This window comes from Hippocampus zosterae, chromosome 6 (genome assembly GCF_025434085.1).
Source record: "Hippocampus zosterae strain Florida chromosome 6, ASM2543408v3, whole genome shotgun sequence".
NCBI classification, from domain to species: domain Eukaryota; kingdom Metazoa; phylum Chordata; class Actinopteri; order Syngnathiformes; family Syngnathidae; genus Hippocampus; species Hippocampus zosterae.
The window spans coordinates 20,471,965-20,491,728 of NC_067456.1; the positions used below are offsets into that span (position 1 = coordinate 20,471,965).

The 19,764-nt window shown below is 47.6% G+C and overlaps 2 protein-coding genes across 3 annotated transcripts in view; one reads left to right on the plus strand and one right to left on the minus strand.

Moving 5' to 3' along the window:
* LOC127602212 (sarcoplasmic/endoplasmic reticulum calcium ATPase 2-like) overlaps positions 1–7,925 on the plus strand; it is a 43,352-nt gene extending 35,427 nt beyond the window's left edge. The window contains exons 9-20 of one of the 2 annotated variants that reach the window (XM_052068207.1): positions 404–492; positions 576–678; positions 1,892–2,023; positions 2,101–2,220; positions 2,296–2,514; positions 2,835–3,170; positions 3,361–3,581; positions 3,663–3,865; positions 3,955–4,040; positions 4,128–4,261; positions 4,361–4,478; positions 5,499–7,925. In XM_052068207.1, coding sequence (XP_051924167.1) covers positions 404–492; positions 576–678; positions 1,892–2,023; positions 2,101–2,220; positions 2,296–2,514; positions 2,835–3,170; positions 3,361–3,581; positions 3,663–3,865; positions 3,955–4,040; positions 4,128–4,261; positions 4,361–4,478; positions 5,499–5,777 — 2,040 coding nt within the window. In that variant the 3' untranslated portion in view covers positions 5,778–7,925. The remainder of the gene's footprint in view (positions 1–403; positions 493–575; positions 679–1,891; positions 2,024–2,100; positions 2,221–2,295; positions 2,515–2,834; positions 3,171–3,360; positions 3,582–3,662; positions 3,866–3,954; positions 4,041–4,127; positions 4,262–4,360; positions 4,479–5,498) is intronic. The other variant, XM_052068208.1, reaches the window with a different exon arrangement.
* A 42-nt stretch (positions 7,926–7,967) lies between these two features.
* Positions 7,968–13,559, minus strand: anapc7 (anaphase promoting complex subunit 7). The gene is made up of 11 exons (XM_052068243.1): positions 13,315–13,559; positions 12,569–12,755; positions 11,815–11,934; positions 11,498–11,609; positions 11,230–11,383; positions 10,557–10,699; positions 10,220–10,337; positions 9,760–9,956; positions 9,472–9,696; positions 9,244–9,394; positions 7,968–8,726 (listed from the first exon to the last, which is right to left on the minus strand). Exons 1-11 carry the CDS (start codon positions 13,413–13,415, stop codon positions 8,537–8,539), a joined length of 1,698 nt encoding a protein of 565 aa, XP_051924203.1. The 5' UTR covers positions 13,416–13,559; the 3' UTR covers positions 7,968–8,536.
* Positions 13,560–19,764: the final 6,205 nt, after the last annotated feature.

The following is a 19,764-nucleotide window of genomic DNA, read 5'->3' on the forward strand; positions in this document are numbered from 1 at the left end:
GTGTTAGATTCTAACTACGACTAGTTAATCATCAGCAATTTCTTGTCATCTCTGTGTCTTTGTCTAACGTCTGTGTGAGAGGGAGGACAAAACATCTTCCTGTGTGACGCTGCTTTGCAGGACTGTTCCTTTAGGGTATTTCTCCTTCGGCGGGGTCCCTGCCGCAAGGCTGTGCGTTTACTTCTGTCTCATGCTGCTTCGGCAGCAGGCCATCATCAGAAAGGGGCAGGACTATGTAACGGCACAGGCTCAATGAAGCTCTTCTTCTCAAGTCCACTTGGGATTTGTGAGGCTTCTGCTGCCACCTGCTGTGTCTTTGAAACTAGCCAGCTGCTGTCTCCTCTGTAGGCAAATGCTGCGTTGAGTGTTTGTGCCATGTTGATGCAGTCTTTTGAATTCTCAGATGTTCATTCTCAACAAAGCGGAAGGTGAGAGCTGCTCTCTGTCCGAGTTTACCATCACGGGATCAACCTATGCACCAGAGGGGAACGTGTGAGTATTAAATGGAAATGATTTCCACTGACGATGGATCGAAATGGATGCTGACTGAGGTTGCATGTACTGTACAACCCCAGATACCAGGATGGTAAACAAGTGAAATCCTCTCATTATGATGCTCTGGTGGAACTGGCCACCATTTGTGCCCTGTGTAATGACTCGTCGCTGGACTTCAATGAGGTCTGGACTGCATCCATCTCACCTTTTCAAATTGTAATATTGGGAGAGAACACAAGTGCACACCCATGACTTGATTGTTGACTAGAGGCAAAAAAAACCCAGATCTAATATTCATCATCTAGACTAATCTCAGTATGTTGAATTTGGAGTAGAATCTTCCTCAACGACGACGCTCTCTGTGTGAGGACACGGATTTTTGAATGATTTTTGTTTTTTCAATATTTTATTAACAAATTTTTTCATATTTTGTATTTTCCCCCATATATAAAATGTTTCAGTGTTTTTTGAAGAAAAATATATTTGAAAAATTAATTTAGGTGCCGGGCGGCCCGGTAGTCCAGTGGTTAGCACGTCGACTTCAGAGTGCAGGGGTACCGGGTTCAATTCACACTCCGGCCTCCCTGTGGAGAGTTTGCATGTTGTCCCCGGGCCTGCGTGGGTTTTCTCCGGGTCTTCCAGTTTCCTCCCACATACCAAAAACATGCGTGGCAGGCTGATTGAACACTCAAAATTGTCCCTGGGTGTGAGTGTGAGCGTGAGCGCGCATGGTTGTTCATCTCTGTGTGTCCTGCGATTGGCTGGCAACCAATTCGGGGTGTACCCCGCCTGCTGCCCGAAGGCAGCTGGGATGGGCTCCAGCTCCCCCCGCGACCCTAGTGAGGATAAGGCGGTTCGGAAGATGAATGAATGAATTTAGGTGCCACTCAGTGTTGTTGACCCCCCGCTGCCAGTTGCCCATCCCTGATTTAGGTTGTGGTGGGGATGGAGCCAATTTTATTTTTTCTCAATAATGCTGATGATGATACCAGAGGTGGAAAATGGGATTTTATTTCAGATTTAAGTTTTGTTTTCTCCTTTGAAGATGTCTGGTCAACTGCTACGTTTTTATGTGGACTTAATTATGGTGAGCTTTTTGTACATTATCTGCGCATTAAATGATGCATATCATCATGTCCACTTTGTTTATATCACAAATGATAAAACCTAAGGACTTGAATTTTTATTATAAACCAAGGCAAGACTGCAACTTTTCCTGTTGTTTTATACTCTCTCATGTAACCACACTGTAATTGAGGTAACCAAAATATCAGACGTCTCCATATATATTATATGATGCAGTATGGTTGGAAGACAAGTTCTTGGATTTTTTTTTCCCATTTGTATTAAAGAAAGTAATCATTGACATATTCTCTTTGAATCTTAAATGTTTTAGGTGAAAGGCGTATATGAAAAGGTCGGCGAGGCGACAGAGACTGCACTGACCTGTCTGGTGGAGAAGATGAACGTCTTTGACACCGAAGTCCACAATCTGTCCAAGATCGACAGAGCTAATGCCTGCAACTCGGTGAGTGACGCAAACTTCCCCCGTGCTCACATTGCACGCTGTAGATTTTCTTACTGTTTTTCGGGGCCGGGCTTCAGGTGATCAAACAACTGATGAAGAAAGAGTGTACTCTGGAGTTCTCTCGAGACAGGAAGTCCATGTCTGTATACTGCACCCCTAATAAGTCCCGTTCTTCCTTGGGAAAAATGTTTGTCAAGGTATACTTTGCCAACGCACACAAATAACCAGTTGTGTCTACAACCGTGTGACAAACATTTGAACCTCTGTTCCAGGGAGCACCAGAGGGCGTTATTGACAGATGCACCCATGTCAGAGTGGGAAACGGCAAAGTTCCATTAAACAAACCCATCAAGGAAAAGATCATGTCTGTGATTCGTGAATACGGGACCGGTCGGGACACGCTGAGATGTCTGGCTTTGGCCACACGAGATAGCCCGCCCAGGATGGAGGACATGATACTCTCTGAACCCACCAAATTCTCGGAGTATGAGGTGACTGCTCGGCTTTGGCCTTTAACTCATTCACTCTCAGGCGTTTTTAAACGTCTTTTCAGACTTGGTCCAGAATTGGCTGGTACTGAATGAGTTAATATTGTTTCCCGGAATATCTATGAACAGTGGACTAGTGGTTAAGATATCTGCTTCAATGTTCAGAGGTTGTAGGTTCAAATCTCTGTGGCAGCAGCGATTTTCTCCAGCACCCCCACGACAGTGAATGAGAGAGAGAAATAGTTCTTAAATGTTTCCAATTCCATTAAAAACTGCCAAACCTTTGCTTCACAATACAATCTTTGTGGTCCCTCCGCGTCCAGTCGGACCTGACCTTTGTCGGCTGCGTCGGCATGCTGGACCCTCCCAGACAAGAGGTGGCGGCATCCATCAAGCTGTGTCGCCAGGCCGGCATCCGCGTCATCATGATCACCGGGGACAACAAGGGCACAGCCGTGGCTATCTGCCGGCGGATCGGCATCTTCTCCGAGGACGACGACGTGGAGCAGATGGCCTTCACCGGACGAGAGTTTGACGAGCTGGCGCCCAACGCGCAGCGTGAGGCCGTCACGCACGCTCGCTGCTTTGCGCGCGTGGAGCCTTCGCACAAGTCCAAGATTGTCGAGTTCCTGCAAGGATTTGATGAGATCACAGCTATGGTACATCATCTCAAAACCGAGAACAAACATGCTAAATCATGCAAAATGACATCCCAAGCGTATCCGGAACATGAGCTGTTTTGATTTGACTTTCTCGCGCTCATCAACTTTTTGGCGTACCCAATTTTGGTCACAAGGTTCTTGTAGACCTTATTGCAGAGTAATGAAACGATACCGTGTTTGTCCGCAGACGGGAGATGGTGTGAACGATGCCCCTGCCTTGAAGAAGGCGGAGATTGGCATCGCCATGGGCTCTGGCACTGCCGTGGCCAAGTCAGCCTCTGAGATGGTCCTAGCCGACGACAACTTCTCTTCCATCGTGGCTGCTGTTGAGGAAGGGCGCGCCATATACAACAACATGAAGCAGTTCATCAGATACCTGATATCCTCCAATGTCGGCGAGGTCGTCTGGTAAGTTGACAAATCGAAGAAGAAAAGCTCGAAAAGGATTTGGCAGTCAGACACGTTGAGGTTGCATTCTTTTGCCGCTAGTATCTTCCTCACTGCGGCATTGGGCTTCCCCGAGGCACTGATCCCAGTTCAGTTGCTGTGGGTCAACCTGGTGACCGACGGCCTCCCTGCGACCGCCCTAGGGTTCAATCCTCCGGACCTCGACATCATGGAGAAGCCTCCTCGCAACGCGAAAGAGCCCCTCATTTCCGGATGGCTCTTCTTCAGATATCTGGCCATTGGCGGTGAGCGTCACGGCCAGTCTTTGGGTGGTTTTGAGTCGTCGGATGTTGTCTGAAGGCGGCACGTGCGCTTTTGCCATCTTTGCTCGCAGGCTATGTCGGCGCCGCCACGGTGGGAGCCGCGGCATGGTGGTTTACACTGTCGGATGATGGACCTCAGGTCACGCTATACCAGCTGGTAGGCGGGCACAATAGTTAATGGGTGCATTCCGGATCCGCCTCCGCTCGACCGTCCACGGTTCAGCTTCCTCGTCTTTGTCTGCAGAGTCACTTCCTCCAGTGCACCCCGGACAACCCAGACTTTGATGGCCTGGACTGCGAGGTGTTTGAGTCACCCTATCCCATGACCATGGCCCTGTCTGTCCTCGTCACCATTGAGATGTGCAACGCTCTCAACAGGTACAAAAGCTTCCGGGGGGAGGGGGGGTGTTTAAGCAATATGTACACACAATGATCTTCTTCTTCTGCTTCCCCCCCCCCATCCCCTTATTCCCAAAGTCTGTCAGAGAACCAGTCCCTGCTGCGGATGCCTCCTTGGGAAAACATTTGGCTGCTGGGGGCCATCTGCCTCTCCATGTCTCTGCACTTCCTAATTCTCTATGTGGAGCCTCTGCCAGTAAGTCTGAAGTAAATTACACCAGATGAGTCATAAAAACGCCAAAAGTATTGGAACAGCAAGTCATCAATTGCTTTGTTTTTCTCGTATACTGAGGTTGGATTTCAGATCAAAAGATGGAAATGAGATAAAAAGTTGAGAATTGCAGCTTCTATTTAGTGGTATTTACAAAGTTGTGTTAAACAACTCCGAACAGAAAACACTCATCACCAGAAAGAATGGCAAGGTCAGATTGGATTTTGCAAGGAAGTACAGAGATGAGCCACAAAAGTTGGGAAACAATGATTTATGCACTGATGAATACCGAGATTAAGCTCCACCAAAATGATGGAAAGGCTAAAGTATGAGATGGGGGGGGGGGGGGGGGGGGGGAAGAGAGAGAGAAAAGATCTTATTATGAGCCAAAACAAACGAGCTTTATCTGTGAGCCATGGTGGAAGTAATGTCGCTTCTGGAACAGGCACACATGTGGAGCAGTAGGATGAATTCTGAAGTCTACAAAACCATTTTGTCTGGCAATTTCCACATAAATGCATCCCAATAAGGAGAAACTTTATCATGCAACAAGACCATAAGCCAAAACGCACTGCCGATACAACAAAGGACTTCATCGGGGGTGGGGGGGACAAAGTGGAAGGCCTTCGAATGGCTAAGTCAGTCACCGGACCTTAACTCACTCACGCATGCATTTCACCTCCTGAAGAGGAGACTGAAGGAAGAACTCCCCCAGAAATAATCAAGAACTGAAAGAGGTTACAGTAAAGGTCTGGCAAAGCATTTCAAATGAAGAACGCAACAGTCTGGTGAAGTCAATGCGTTGTCGTTATTGCAAGTAAGGGTTATGCCTCCATAGATGAAATGATCCAATACTTTTGGAAGGCGACTAGGCATCCTAGTTCTCCTTGAGTCGGTACAGAAGGCCTTCCCATAATTTACTCTTCATATTTTTAAAAATCCTTAATTACACATATGCTGAAGTGTACGCCAAAATTAATGTCTTGACGCGGCCGTGCTCTTCAGGTCATCTTCCAGATCACCCCTCTGGACGCCACCCAGTGGATGATGGTGCTGAAGATTTCGATACCCGTCATCCTGCTGGATGAACTGCTGAAGTTTACGGCCAGGCACCACTTGGACTTGGGTAAACAATCGGAGAAGCCGGCGGCGGGCCACAAAGGGCAGCGGTCTTTGTCCGCATGTGCCGAAGGCATCTCGTGGCCCTTCGTGGCCATCTCGCTGCCTCTGGTGCTGTGGATCTACAGCGCCGACACTAACGTGGCTGCCGTGTTGTGGCCCTGACTCACATCCCGGGCACCGCTGTGGAGTGAACATTAACACACACATATCTAACGGAAACATTAACTTCCAGTCAATACTCTCTCCTGGTCTGATGACGAAGGCGTCTTTGATATTTCAGACATTTCTAGCAATGCATTTTTTTGGGGGGGTGGGGGGTCTAGTTCTATGATCTTACTTTGTGAACACAAGTTTTTATATTATTGTTATTACTACTACACTGGTCAACAGTAAATTTTAATTAGAGATGACTTTGTGTCCCTAAATGTATTTTTGTCAACTGATTTCAGAAATGTCTTTGCCAGCACATCAGGTTTTTCAGACTTTCATTTTTGCTTTTAAAGTTTGACCTGTCAAAGCTCGCACAATACAGATTTTACCATGCATTCTCATTTGTAGCAATGACGTTTCAGAAAGAAAGTCCACCTGTTGTTGACCCTAAATCATAATTCCTAAAGCTTACATATGTTATTATTATTGAAACCTAATGTGCTTGAGAAAAAGCGAGGGCAGATTGGGAATCAGCGCAAAATATCAAGAAAAGTTTACTTGCATCTCGAATTAACATTTTTTTGTTAAAAGAAAAAGATCAGTGTTTATTATTTTACATTTGTCTGTTGGTTGAAAGAGAATTTACAAAACATTTATAAAAATGGATTACTTGTTTTGGAAGGGTGTAGGGAACAAGAAGAATGCTCATTTAGGACATAGGTGTCTGCATTTATTTTCTGCGTTAGGCAGAGCACAGCTACCTCACCGCTGTTCTATCACCGTTACTACTCAGATTTGTCTCCACAAACAACACGATTTGAAGCACCCAAAGCCTTCATACACTTTTTTTTTCTCATCTTAGTTAAGTGAGGACTTTTCTGTGCATGTCCTTTATTTTAAGAACTATTTATACATAATGTATAAATGTGCACATACTGTACTTAAACACTGTATATGTTACTTCACATGAGCAGCCTGGTTTTCACCTCTGCAGGGCTGCTGTGTTTTTATGTGTACATAGCGCACATTGTTGAACCTCTAGATTTTATTGTTGCTGTTCAAATATTTGACGAGTGCTTTTTGCCACTGAGTGCCATTGAGCTTTTCCCTACAAGGCTTTCCATGCATTTGGCTGCAGCATGAGTACACTTTGAACTGCATGCGAATAAGCGCTTGCCCATTTTTGTGCAATGGTTAATACAACAGCTCCTCAGATTTTTGATACGTTTTTAAAATTGTGGTAATAATGGTATTTGAGTTGGACGAGGCAAAGAACATGCATTGGTTTCAAATGCCTTCAGCGTGCCAAGTGGGATGTTCAATTATTTCACGTTTCAAACTGGCACAGATCGTTTTGTTTTCAAGGTACAGGCTCACCATCCCCCCCACGCCATTACAAATACCGTATGCCATTTTGTTTTCTAACTTGAACTTAACGAAATGATTTTCAGCTCACCCCCAGTGCAGCTTGTCAGTACGCCGCCCATTGAAATAAGTTTTAACACACTTGGAATGGTAAGCTGGTACTTTAGACTAAATGGGCACCGATTTAATGCTTCTCCTCCCTCTCTTTTCTCTTCCCAGCGAAGGCCATATAGGCTCGACTCGTCTCCAAATTACTTGGTTTTGTTTTGTGTTGTGTTTGTGTTTTGGGCGGCACACTTACAGTTGAAGAACCGCATGTCTGAAATGTCGAGTGAAGACAGCGTAGGTTGTTCATTTGTTTTGACCGAATGCCCATGAATCAAAGTCCTCATCGCTCCTTCCATCCTTGCGCATGAAGAGCCAAGAATGACAACGGCTCTCATGCCCTACTTTACCTGAAGATCTTAGTACTGTTGTGTACATTCAGTTGCATGATATTCCTCGGTGCATGTCTGCTACAGCTGCTGACTTGTGTAATAAAGAATGTCAAGAACTGCTTAAAGGTTACTCACATGATACAAGTGTTAGATAAGCTTAAAAACTGTTGATTTTTCCTAAGGAAATGCTTTTATGGGATGAATATAAATCAAAAGAATTTGGAGCGGATGTAATGATGTACAAGAGGAGCATCGGCAAGTGAGTCATTTTGCTTCTGTACCTGTTTTTGTCAGATTGTTCAATTTGTCACATGAACTTTGGATTCAGGTAAATAAAATACAATTTGATGAATCTTAAGTCTCTGCTAGTGAACCTTTCAGAAACTGGATTGCATCCACATCAACAGAGGGGCTGCTTTAATTGTCCATTTTGAAAAAATATTTACAAAATACAACGTGATGTTTACATTATGCATTCCAACATGTGATACAAACAGACTTTACACATCAAAACACGACATGTGTAATGGCCTTTTTGAGTTATCGTATATTATGTATTCAAATATGTCATCATTCCTAATCAGTCAGTCACACACTAAAAGCAAGTCTTAGCCCTGTTGTAAAGCATCCTGACCACGGCTTCAGCTGACGTTTCAACAAGTTGACAATGTATGCTTTATTTCACTATACCAAGGATAAAATAATGAGCAGAAATGTTAATCTTTCCAGAATAAAACTAAATACCTCTAGTTTTGGTGGGCAAGTATGGGCTCTTGTCAAGAGAGTCGTGACAAATGAGCAAACAATTCAGAAAACACTGAGGTCAGTCCATAGTTTAGGCTGAGGTGATCCTGATTTGATCAGTCATTTGATCAGGAAAGCATGAAGGCCCACAGCTCTATGCTGTGGTGACCGACGGCCTCTTGCAGTCCGCAAGCTCAAGAGGTGGTACCGATCGCGTCAGCCTCTCTACTGCATACTAAACCACTGTTCCTGGTCGGCCCACTGGGCGGCTTCACTGTCACTGCCCTCCAGGTCACCGTCTTCCCCGCTGCCCTCCATGTCATCGCCATCCAGCTCCACGGTGGCGTCTGTGGGACTCTCCTCTTTCTCCATCTTCTGCATGCCTTCTAGGGACTTCTGATCATTGGGGTCCAGACTGGTAGGGATATGGGACAACAATTCCACACGTGACATGGACATTTTAAATTGAGGCTGGTATCCACTGCAAATCGCTGAAGATAAGGTTATGGAACTACAATTACAATAATATGTAATGTACTGGCTGTCTGTCCCTGCTCATTAAATTAATAAATGCCATTTAACAGAGATTCACATTTTTAAAAAAAAGGCATCTTAGCCTTAACTTCAGCATTGTCTCCTAGCACCAAAGCAATATTTTTATATATATATATTCTTTCAATATTTGACATGGCTTTGGCCTGAGTACAAAAAAAGCAAATCCAATTCTTCAGCAAACTACACACACACACACACACACATCTGTGACTGTGTGGGGAACACTACAGTAAATATATTTTATTAAAAACACTCAGAGGCCATTAATATTAAAAAAAAAAATCATGAAAAACCAGGGAGTGCAACCGAAACTGAGTGTGCATTCTTTTGCCGCTGCGCAAACTTAGTTGATGGTTGAAAATGTCCTCATGCGTTACCTGAGCGCAATGCTGTACTGATCCATAGCCTCCTGGTAGTCATTGACGGCCACCAAGAAATCTCCAAGCATCCTGTGCAGCACGCAGTCGCTCTGATTGGCCAAAGCATTTCGAAGCAGCGCGATCCCTTCTTCATATTTCTGCTCACGACCTTCACGAAGAGGCAGAGATGTGTCACTTTGCAACATCACAGAGCAATTCAGACAATGGTTTGAAAGCTGCGCGTACTCAGCAGCTCAGCTTTTTTGACCACAGCCTTAGTGTAGTCGGGCCTCTGAGCCAGCGCTTTGTCCAGCAAGGTTTTGGCTTTCTCCTGTGTTACGGGGTCCTCCAGGCACACGGTGGCAAGAATGGTCAAGGTCTGAGCGTTAGCCCCCAGGGTCTTGTAGATGTTATTGGCCATCCCCATAGCCTCTCTGATCCCATTGGATGCCAGGTAACAATCAATCAGACCTGCGATGAAACGGCTATTATGACCTGGTTGAGGAGATGCGCGACCGCGGGGAGCCGACATACCTTCGTAACAGTCGAGGCGGCAGGGCGCCAAGCGCATGGCCTCTCTGAAATGGATGATGGCTTCCTGGACGCGGCCCATGTTTCTCAACGCTGCCCCCTTCAGGAGGAGGGCCTGCACACTGTTGCTGTTCAACTGAATGGCCTTGGCTCCCAGGTACAGCGCTCTGGAGTAACGCTTACTGTAGAAGCTGTGACAGCTAACAACACAAACTTATGTTAGTAGAAAACATGCAAAATGGTGTCTCTTCTATGCGTAGTCTAGCTCACATTACTCTGTCTCCTTGAAATATTTATTTAGGTACCATCTTTACTTGACATGTCAACAGTGCAACAGGAATTTCATGTTGGTCATTAACTTGGAAAACTAGGTGTTTTTTTTTTTTTGCTCCTGTTCGATAACATGCGACAACTAGCTCACCAGAACACACTCGGGTGCCAGTCTGGCTATACGCATGCTCACCCCGAAATCACCCAAGGTTCCGCATGTTGGTCAGAGATATTGAACAGACGTCCGCCGAGGACCTCAACATCTTCCAGGTGTCCTTCTCGGGCCCACAGGTAGCCATACACATCCATCCCTGTCAGTATACATCACAGCACCGACATATTAGCACAAAGGAGAGAGTGGACCGCTTATTTCTTCAGCTGCCAAGTCTTATTTAAATACTGTACACCACAATCCAAATGATGTGCTGTTTTGTTCAACACAGTACCTCCTTTGTGAGCTACCTAGTTACGAAAATATGTCGGCAAGCAAAACTTTAAATGCGGGTTCCATGAATGTTGTCTAGCAGTACCTTTGATGAGATACGGGTCCAGCATCTGGGCTTGTTCAAATTTGAGGATGGCATTTTTTGTGTCACCTGCCCTGAAGTAGACGTCTGCCAGGCTCACCAGGAGGTCCACGTTGTCCCGCAACAGAGACTTCTTCTCCAGAGAACTGAGCCCAAGTAAGGGAGAGGAAGCCATAAGGTTTTGCGAAGTTATTAAATGAGCTATTAAATTTTGCCAGTCCGTCATCATCAGGCCTCCCTTATTTCAGGCCGGCCCCCTTCGTCACTTCGTCATACTTATTTTAACCACACTTCCGTCTTCGCTAAGTCATAGTTCGTCACTGCCAGTTTAGGACTGTCGGTAAAAAGCAGTTTACAAGGGTAACAGAACGCACTTTTCTTTTAGAACCGGTTTGAACTACTTAACCCAAAAAAGATATAAATTCTGATATTGTTTCAGCTCCTCCTCATGTTTCTGCCCCTCGTATTTGCTTTTCGGGTTGGTGACGGTTTGGGCGATGGCCGAAAATCGTTTCTGCCGTCACTTATCCATCAGAGTTTCAATGTTTACGTCCGTCCGCCAGTGAAACGGGAGTCAACCTTCGGCGGACTGCTGGAGCTTCCGTCGTAACTGATGGACCGCCCCCTTATTGTCATTTACATGCCCAACACTGGTGATGAAACGATCTTTGCTTACCAAATGGTGTTGATGGCCCTTTGATTGTCACCTGCATGTATAAAGGCATATGCCTTGATCCAAACGGAAAGCCAGTCCAGGTTGGGGACACTCTGGATCACATCCAAGGTCATGGACGCTACTTCAGCCCCTTTGACTGATAAAGAGAGAAGGCCTGCGGAGACACGTATATTGATTTGCAAAAATCTAACTTTTAGGATTGAGTGAGCACAACATGAGGCGACAGAGGGCAGATGAAAGTGTCAGGAGCTGCTTAGGTCATGCATACCAATAATTGCATCTAAGGCGAGGGGGCACTGTCGGAGGACTTCTTTGTAGCTCGTCACTGCAGAGCGTTCCTGGCCAGCTTTCCTGTAAAGGTTGGCTAGCATCATGTTGATCTGGGGTCAAATGTAAATGGACAACAATCTCAAAAGACACAAAAAGACGAATCTGTACCATGACACTTTTTGGGATCCCTCAATCAAGGTAACTGCAGTATTATGATGTGCTGTGTTTACTCGATTATGGGCCTGGCCAAATCTAATCATTTGGCCAGGTTAACACAATAAAGTGCCTCTAACAATCTTGACGTCAGAAGCCTACCTTTGGAGTCCTCTGTCGAGAGGGAATCCCATCAAGCACTGCAATGGCATCTTTATCCAGTTTCAAAATAGTATAACATTCTGCTATCTTGTACTTTACTTCAATCTCTGAAGGTAGGCTCTGGAAAAACAAAGTTCATATTTACAGACTGGTTATGGAATACATGGTTATGAAGGGGCAAAGAGAGGATCCAAGAGATGATCCCTATGTGTTTTTAAGTAAACACTTCATTAGGATGGATTTACAATGACGCAATTCTGATATTTTTGCCCTGAAGTGGCACAATTTGTATTATCGACTATCCTCTGCATCTGCGAAAACAGCACAATCTGTACATGTTTGAAAACCAGCCGCTGTACATGTAAAATACAACACACAAATAGACCATGAACTATGGTCTACATGGCAAATTAGAGATGTGCTCATCATTAATCAAGTAAAGTACATGCCCATGGGAGGCCTGTGGAGGAATGTGCCGTAATCCAAAAGCTACTCAACAAACATAACATTTGATGTTTCCATTACTGTTCATATTGCCAGTACCGTCTGTTAACACTTGAGTAATTGTTTTGCACACTCAAGGGGTGTAAAAACAGTCATGTTGTACTGTATATGTAACCCTTAGTATAGGCATTAAAGGTGAATTGAGAACTTGGAACTGCAGTGCAAAAGCAAATCCATTTAAGAGAATTCCATATGCATACCGTTATACACACTTACGGCTGTCTACATAAAATGTTTTTAATGCCCATACCTGTGCCTGAAGGTTTGCCGCCGCTCCACCAGCAGAGGTACGAACTTTGGATGTCTTGCTGAGCACCTTCTTCTGTTGCAGTGCCATGCTGTATTTACAGGCCGCATTCCGATACTCTTTATCGTGGAAGATGGCATCGGCATGGTAAACCAACAGCTGGTACTTTTGAGCAGGTGAGAAAAGCTCTCTAGGAGTCAAACAGATACAAATACAGGTCAATAGCACGAGACTGCAACATCTCTATATTCTTACAACGGTGCAAGACACAGGTCAATTTAATTTGTGATAGTTTCATGTTATATGGAGGGGGGGTAGGGGGGAGCCATAAATTACATTTTCAAACCAGAATGTCACCGACTATTAGAAATTAGACAGTACCTTATTGGTGACAGCAATTTAAATGTCACATTTTATATTGACGTCACGTCACTGAAGACGTGAATTGATGTCCCATTGTAAGAAAATTGAATGCGAGTCTTGCATCACATTTAGTACATCCCTTGCCGTTTAACAAAAGCAAACATTTTAGTGTTTTGCTATGCTCGTGTATTATGTTCACATTTCACCGTATGTATGACACTTGCGTAATTGGCTTTAAGCAAAACTGTTAACGACTTTCTCGTAATACCGTTTGTTGTTTGACGCTCACCAAAGAGCAACGCACTAAAATTGCGATGATTAAACTGAGGCTGTCAAAGTGAGATACAGTATCAGCAAATAGACGGATCCCGATTGGATATACTTACGGGCTGTTATTACTCATCGTCAACAACAAGCTGCTCAATATACGGACGTTGGAGTGGAGACCAGCGGCGGCCATTTCTCGAACATGATCCACTACATTCATTTTCTTGTATGATGAAGTGGCGGTTTAATTTTGGGTGACAATTCGTATTTCAAAGTTTCAGCTTAGAAGCAGCTAATGCTATCTTGCTAGCTCAGTTCGAGTGTATTAAAAATGGCGCCCGATGACACCTCTTCCGCATGATGGGGAATGCTACATTTACGTGCACCTAGAAGTATCCGAGGTTCTTTCGCTCTGTTCTCCAGCGGTGGACTTTGTTTGAATTCACAGCCAGACGAGCTAAATATAAGTAATTATTTTTCTTTATTTTTTCCTATATTTAATATATTTATTTATATATATATATATATATATATATATATATATATATATATATATATATATATATATATATATATGTTCTGTTTGTGTTTACACTACAGCAGGGGGTGTCCAAACTTTTTGCCAAGGGGGGCCAGATTTTATGTGGTAAAATGGGGGGCCGACCTTGGCTGACATTCTTTACATTGAACAACAACATTGTTCAACAAATTTTAGTAAGCCAGTCTGTTTCACATTTCCATTTTTATTTTAATTTCAACAATCTTAAGAATTTCTTTTGGTTCATTTGAAACAGGTATATCACATGCAACTGCTTATTCACTTGACTTTTTCTTAAACAGAAGTCTCCTGAGTGCAAATTGATTGATTTGAAACGTAAAATGTACCACCAGGACTTTTCAATAGTCACAAAACCTTTGACTCGAACAACAGGGAAATGAACAAGCAATACACATATCCACAACCGCAAGGATCATTTGAAATATGACATATCAGTCAATATTAACACGGAGTGATGTCTTGTTAACTCGTGAGTGATGCCCTCTCGTGTCTAAATGACTGTCTGTGTTTTATGTTATGTGTTGTGTTTATTATTTTACTTTATGTTAACTGTTTTGTAAAGCGCTTTGTTACAGCTGCCGCTGTTGTGAAAGCGCTATATAAATCAGCATGTATTGTATTGTATTGTATTGTACTCATTTAGTGAATGCTATTACTCATTTAGCCACTAGAGGGAAGCAGTACTCTATGAAACATCACTCACCAGTCTACGAGACCTCAGTCAATGCAACACGTGTTCCATTGCGCCCAACCTGCGGGCCAGACGGCACTGATTTTATGACAGGGGCGAGGGCCGGATGAAATTCAACCGCGGGCCGGATTTGGCCCGCGGGCCGGACTTTGGACATGGCTGCACTACAGCAATAGCTGTGAGTCTCAGGTGCCAAATTGTTTACATTTTCTTTGCACAAAACCCAATTGTGAAAGGGCTTAAATAAGTTGTTTTACACGTTCTATTGTTTATTGTCACGTTCTGCCCGAAGCGATAACAGATCGCTCCGTGCAGAACAAGGAAGTAAAGGGTTGGATCCCCGGAAAGCAGACAACGAAAAAATCTTGTCAAAGAAAAGGGTGTCTTTAATGACAAAAAACAGAAAGAGCCCGACAGGGAAAAAACGGTAACACAAAACGCTGGCCAAATAAGGACCAGGAATAACAAAGAAGGAAAACAACAACTGAAAACGCTCGCGGAAAACAAAAAACGCGAGGAGGGCCTGAATTGACGGAAATACGAATAATACAAAATCTTAGAGGCTAAACGCGAATAACAAGAGTATCGGCCGTAAGGCAAAAAGGCAACGAGTCAAATAACAAATAGCGAAATAGAGCGCGAGAGCAATATGGCACGGCGTGGAATTCTCCGGCAGTGAGTAAACTGCCAGAGTCTCCTAATAAAGGAAGCATAATCATCCCGAAATGAACAACAGGTGTGCAGTCGGCGGGGAGAAAGCCCGCCCCCTGCAGGCAGGCACGGAACGTGACAGTACCCCCCCCTCAACGGACGCCTCCCGGCGGACCCCCCGGTTTGGAAGGATGAGAGGTGTGGAAGTCGCGCAGAAGGGACGGATCAAGGATCCAGGAGCGAGGCACCCATTGCCGCTCCTCCGGCCCGTAACCCTCCCAATCGACCAGGTACTGGAAGCCCCTGCCCCTGCGCCGAGAGTCCAGGATGGCACGCACCGTGTACACCGGACCACCCTCGACCACCCGCGGAGGTGGCGGCGGCGTGGGAGGAGGAGCCAAGTCACGTGGAAGACGGGGTGGACCTTCATGGTGGGTGGCAGCCGGAGCCTGACTGCAGCTGGACTGATGACGGCCTCGACCTCGAACGGTCCAGTGAATCGGGGACCCAGCTTCGCCGACGAGCCGGCCAGGCGAAGATCCCTCGTAGCCAGCCACACCCTTTGTCCCACCACGTATGAGGGGGCCGGACGCCGACGACGATCCGCGATCTGCCGGTTCCGGGTAGCAGTGCGGGACAACGCCGCCCGGGCCTCTCTCCACATGTGATGGGCCCGCTTAAGATGGTGCTGAACGGAAGGGACCTCCACCTGCCCCTCCTGTGATGGGAACAGCGGCGGCTGGTAGCCGTAAGCAGTCATGAACGGTGACCGGCCGGTTGCGGAGGAGACGAGGGTGTTGTGTGCATACTCCACCCATGGTAAGTGGTCGACCCATGATGCGGGACGGTGGAGGCACACACAGCGGAGGGCCGCCCCCAGATCCTGGTTGGCGCGCTCCGCCTGTCCGTTGGACTGGGGGTGGTAGCCGGAGGTCAGGCTGGCAGTAGCTCCGAGGGACCGGCAGAACCGCTTCCAGACGCGAGACACAAACTGGGGCCCCTGATCAGACACAATGTCAGTTGGAATGCCGTGGAGACGGAAAACGTGTTTGACCAGGAGGTCGGCGGTCTCCAGCGCCGACGGTAACCTGGACAAGGGCACAAAATGAGCCGCCTTGGAGAAGCGGTCCACGATCGTGAGCACGACCGTACGACCCCGGGAGGAGGGAAGGCCCGTAACGAAGTCCAGAGCGATGTGGGACCAGGGGCGTGGCGGAATGGGCAACGGCCGGAGCAATCCCGCCGAAGGTTGACGGGAAGACTTGCCGCATGCGCAGGAGGTGCAGGCCCTGACGAACTCCGTCACGTCGCTCCGGAGCTCCGGCCACCAGAACCGCTGGGCGACGAGTTGCACCGTCCGGTTCACCCCCGGATGGCATGCCACCTTGGACCCATGTCCCCACTGCAGAACTTCCGACCGCAGGGACGGAGGCACGAACAGTCTCCCCGCCGGTACCTGAACCCCCTCCAGGGCAGTCTGGATCCGCTGCTCAACCTCCCACTGGACGACCCCCACGATGCACTGAGCCGGGAGGATGGTTTCCGGGGGCCGATCCCCTCCCGTGGGGTCGTGGAGACGGGAAAGGGCGTCGGGCTTGGTATTCTTCGACCCGGGGGAGTAGGTGAGAATAAAGTTGAATCTGGTGAGGAACAAGGCCCACCGGGCCTGACGGGATTTTAGTCTCTTGGCGGTACGGAGGTAAGCAAGGTTTTTATGGTCCGTGTAGACCGTGAACTGTTCCCTTGCCCCCTCGAGCCAGTGTCTCCATTCTTGCAAGGCGGAGACAACAGCCAACAGTTCGCGGTTGCCCACGTCGTAGTTGGATTCGGCCGCTGTGAGTCGACGGGAGAAGAAGGCGCAGGGGTGCAGCTTCTGGTCGATCGGAGAGCGTTGAGACAGCACCGCCCCCACCCCTGAATCCGAGGCGTCCACCTCTACAATAAAGGGAAGATCAGGGTCAGGATGTTGAAGTACGGGGGGACTGGTAAACGCCGCCTTTAAGTCTGCGAACGCTGCGTCCGCGGTGGAGTCCCACTTAAATGGGGTCTTAACAGACGTCAGGCGGGTCAAGGGGAGCGCCTTTTGACTATAGCCTCGGATAAACCGTCTATAGAAATTTGCAAACCCCAGGAAATGCTGCAGTTCCTTGCGATTAGTAGGAACCGGCCAATTCGTGACTGCCTGTGTCTTAACGGGGTCTGCTCGCAACCTACCCTGCTCAATGATAAACCCCAGGAAGGAGATGACGGGAACATGGAATTCACACTTCTCTGCCTTGACGAAGAGCCGGTTCTCTAATAGGCGCTGTAGCACCAGCCTAACATGTTGCTGGTGCTCATGTAACGACCGGGAGAAAATCAATATATCGTCCAGATAGACAAAACAGAAGATGTTAATCATGTCCCTTAAAACATCGTTGATGAGATTTTGGAAAATGGCAGGAGCGTTAGTAAGCCCGAAAGGCATCACAAAATACTCGAAATGGCCCAGAGGGGTCTTAAAAGCGGTCTTCCATTCATCTCCCTCTCTGATACGGACCAAGTGGTAAGCGCTGCGTAAATCTAATTTGGAGAAAACGGTGGCGGATTGCAATGGGGCGAAGGCGGAATCTAACAAGGGTAGTGGGTATCTATTCTTTATTGTAATTTCGTTTAACCCACGATAGTCGACGCAGGGTCGCAGGGTCTTGTCCTTCTTTCCCACGAAGAAAAAACCCGCCCCTAACGGTGAACGCGAAGGTCTAATGAGGCCTGCGGCGAGCGAGCTGTTAATGTACTCCGTCAACGCCTCGCGTTCAGGCCGAGACACCTGATACAGCCTCGAGGTCGGCAACGGGGCGCCCGCCTGCAGGTCTATTGCGCAATCGTAGGGGCGGTGTGGAGGTAAAGAGCGCGCGCGGTCCTCGCTGAAAACCTCCTTGAGGTCCCGATAGCAATCTGGCACTCCGTCAAGGCAGATATCCTCGGGGGGTGTGACACGTTTGTACCCCCCGACGGCTGACTGTAAACAGTGCTGATAACAGTACGGGCTCCAACTATCAATTGCTGGGCGCGCCCAGGAAATTACGGGGTTGTGTACCCTGAGCCAGGGTAACCCGAGAATAATAGGAGCGTTGCGGGACCGCATTACGAGAAAACGTCGATGCTCGACATGGTTACCCGAAAGTTGGAGCTTCAATGGCTCCGTTCTATGTGTTACGACCGCCAGGAGACGCCCATCGAGATCACGAACCCGCTTTCTATCGATAAGTTCCTCCAAAAAACAACCCAGCTCGGATGCGAGCTCGGTGTCCATCAGGCAGTCGTCTGCTCCTGAGTCTACCAGGGCCCGAACCCGCCTCGACCGGGAATCACCAAATATCTCCCCCTCAAGCTCCAGTCTGTTGGGGTGTCCCGGTCGCGCGTCGACTCGTCTAGACTCGGGAGTTAACGCGCGGGATCGTGACTCACAGTACTCGGGATGGACGTGAAAAGACGATCCTGGATGACTGGTTGTGGCGTGAGGAGAGGTTTGGGTGTTGTCACTAGTCGCTCGACGGCTGACACGGCGACCTCCTTCCTCTCCACCAACGTCTTTGCCTCCCAGCTGCATAGGTTCCTCCGCGGGTGCTGTCTCCCGAAATACTCCACGATGTGGAGTGCGTCGGTACGGGAAACGATCTCCCCCACGCTCCCGGCCCCGCTCCCTCAAGCGATTGTCCATGAGGAGAGCGAGGTCGATCAGCTCCTCCAGGTCGGTGCTGTGGTCGCGGGTCGCCAGCTCGTCCTTGAGCTGAGAGTTCAGGCCGCGACGAAACAGTCCACACAATGCTCGATCGTCGTATCCGCTCTGTGCTGCCAGAATCCGGAACTCGATAGAGTAGTCTGCGACCGATCGCCCTCCCTGGTGGAGGGCAAGTAGCCGACCCTCTGCCTCTCGGCCCCGCACGGGATGGTGGAACACCCGGCGAAATGCCGTCACGAACTCAGGGAACGATGATCGGAGAATCGGCTTGGATTCGCTGGTCGCAATCGCCCATGACGCCGCCGGACCTGTCAACAAACTCATCACATAGGCCACTTTGGCGGCATCATTAGCATAGGCAGACGGCTGTTGGTCGAATATGAGTGAGCACTGGTGAAGGAAGTGGCCACACTGCCCATGCTCACCCCCATAACGAGGGGGGTGTGGAAGCGATGGTTCCCTCGACATAATGGTATGAGAGGGGGGCGCTTCCGGGGTGGCTGGATGGCCCCTGGAGGGATGGGGTCTCCGTTCCTCCACCCGTACTAAACGAGGTTCGAAATCGTCGAACCGATGAGCCAGCATGGAGACCGCGCCTCGGAGTTCCGAAATGGCTTGGCCCTGCTGACTCATCTGTTGCTCTTGTCGGGTAAGAGCGGACAATATTTTCTCGATATCTGCGGGATCCATGGTGGCCGGAGAATTCTGTCACGTTCTGCCCGAAGCGATAACAGATCGCTCCGTGCAGAACAAGGAAGTAAAGGGTTGGGTCCCCGGAAAGCAGACAACGAAAAAATCTTGTCAAAGAAAAGGGTGTCTTTAATGACAAAAAACAGAAAGAGCCCGACAGGGAAAAAACGGTAACACAAAACGCTGGCCAAATAAGGACCAGGAATAACAAAGAAGGAAAACAACAACTGAAAACGCTCGCGGAAAACAAAAAA

What these genes read in the sequence shown, in the direction of transcription:
- anapc7 (XM_052068243.1), bottom strand. Translation starts at nt 13,415, where the DNA reads ATGAATGTAGTGGATCATGTTCGAGAAATGGCCGCCGCTGGTCTCCAC. An exon ending in CAAAAAAGCTGAGCTGCTGA is followed by an intron (nt 9,395 to 9,471) that starts GTACGCGCAGCT and finishes CTCTTCGTGAAG; the next exon opens with GTCGTGAGCAGAAATATGAA. An exon ending in CAGTACAGCATTGCGCTCAG is followed by an intron (nt 8,727 to 9,243) that starts GTAACGCATGAG and finishes TATCCCTACCAG; the next exon opens with TCTGGACCCCAATGATCAGA.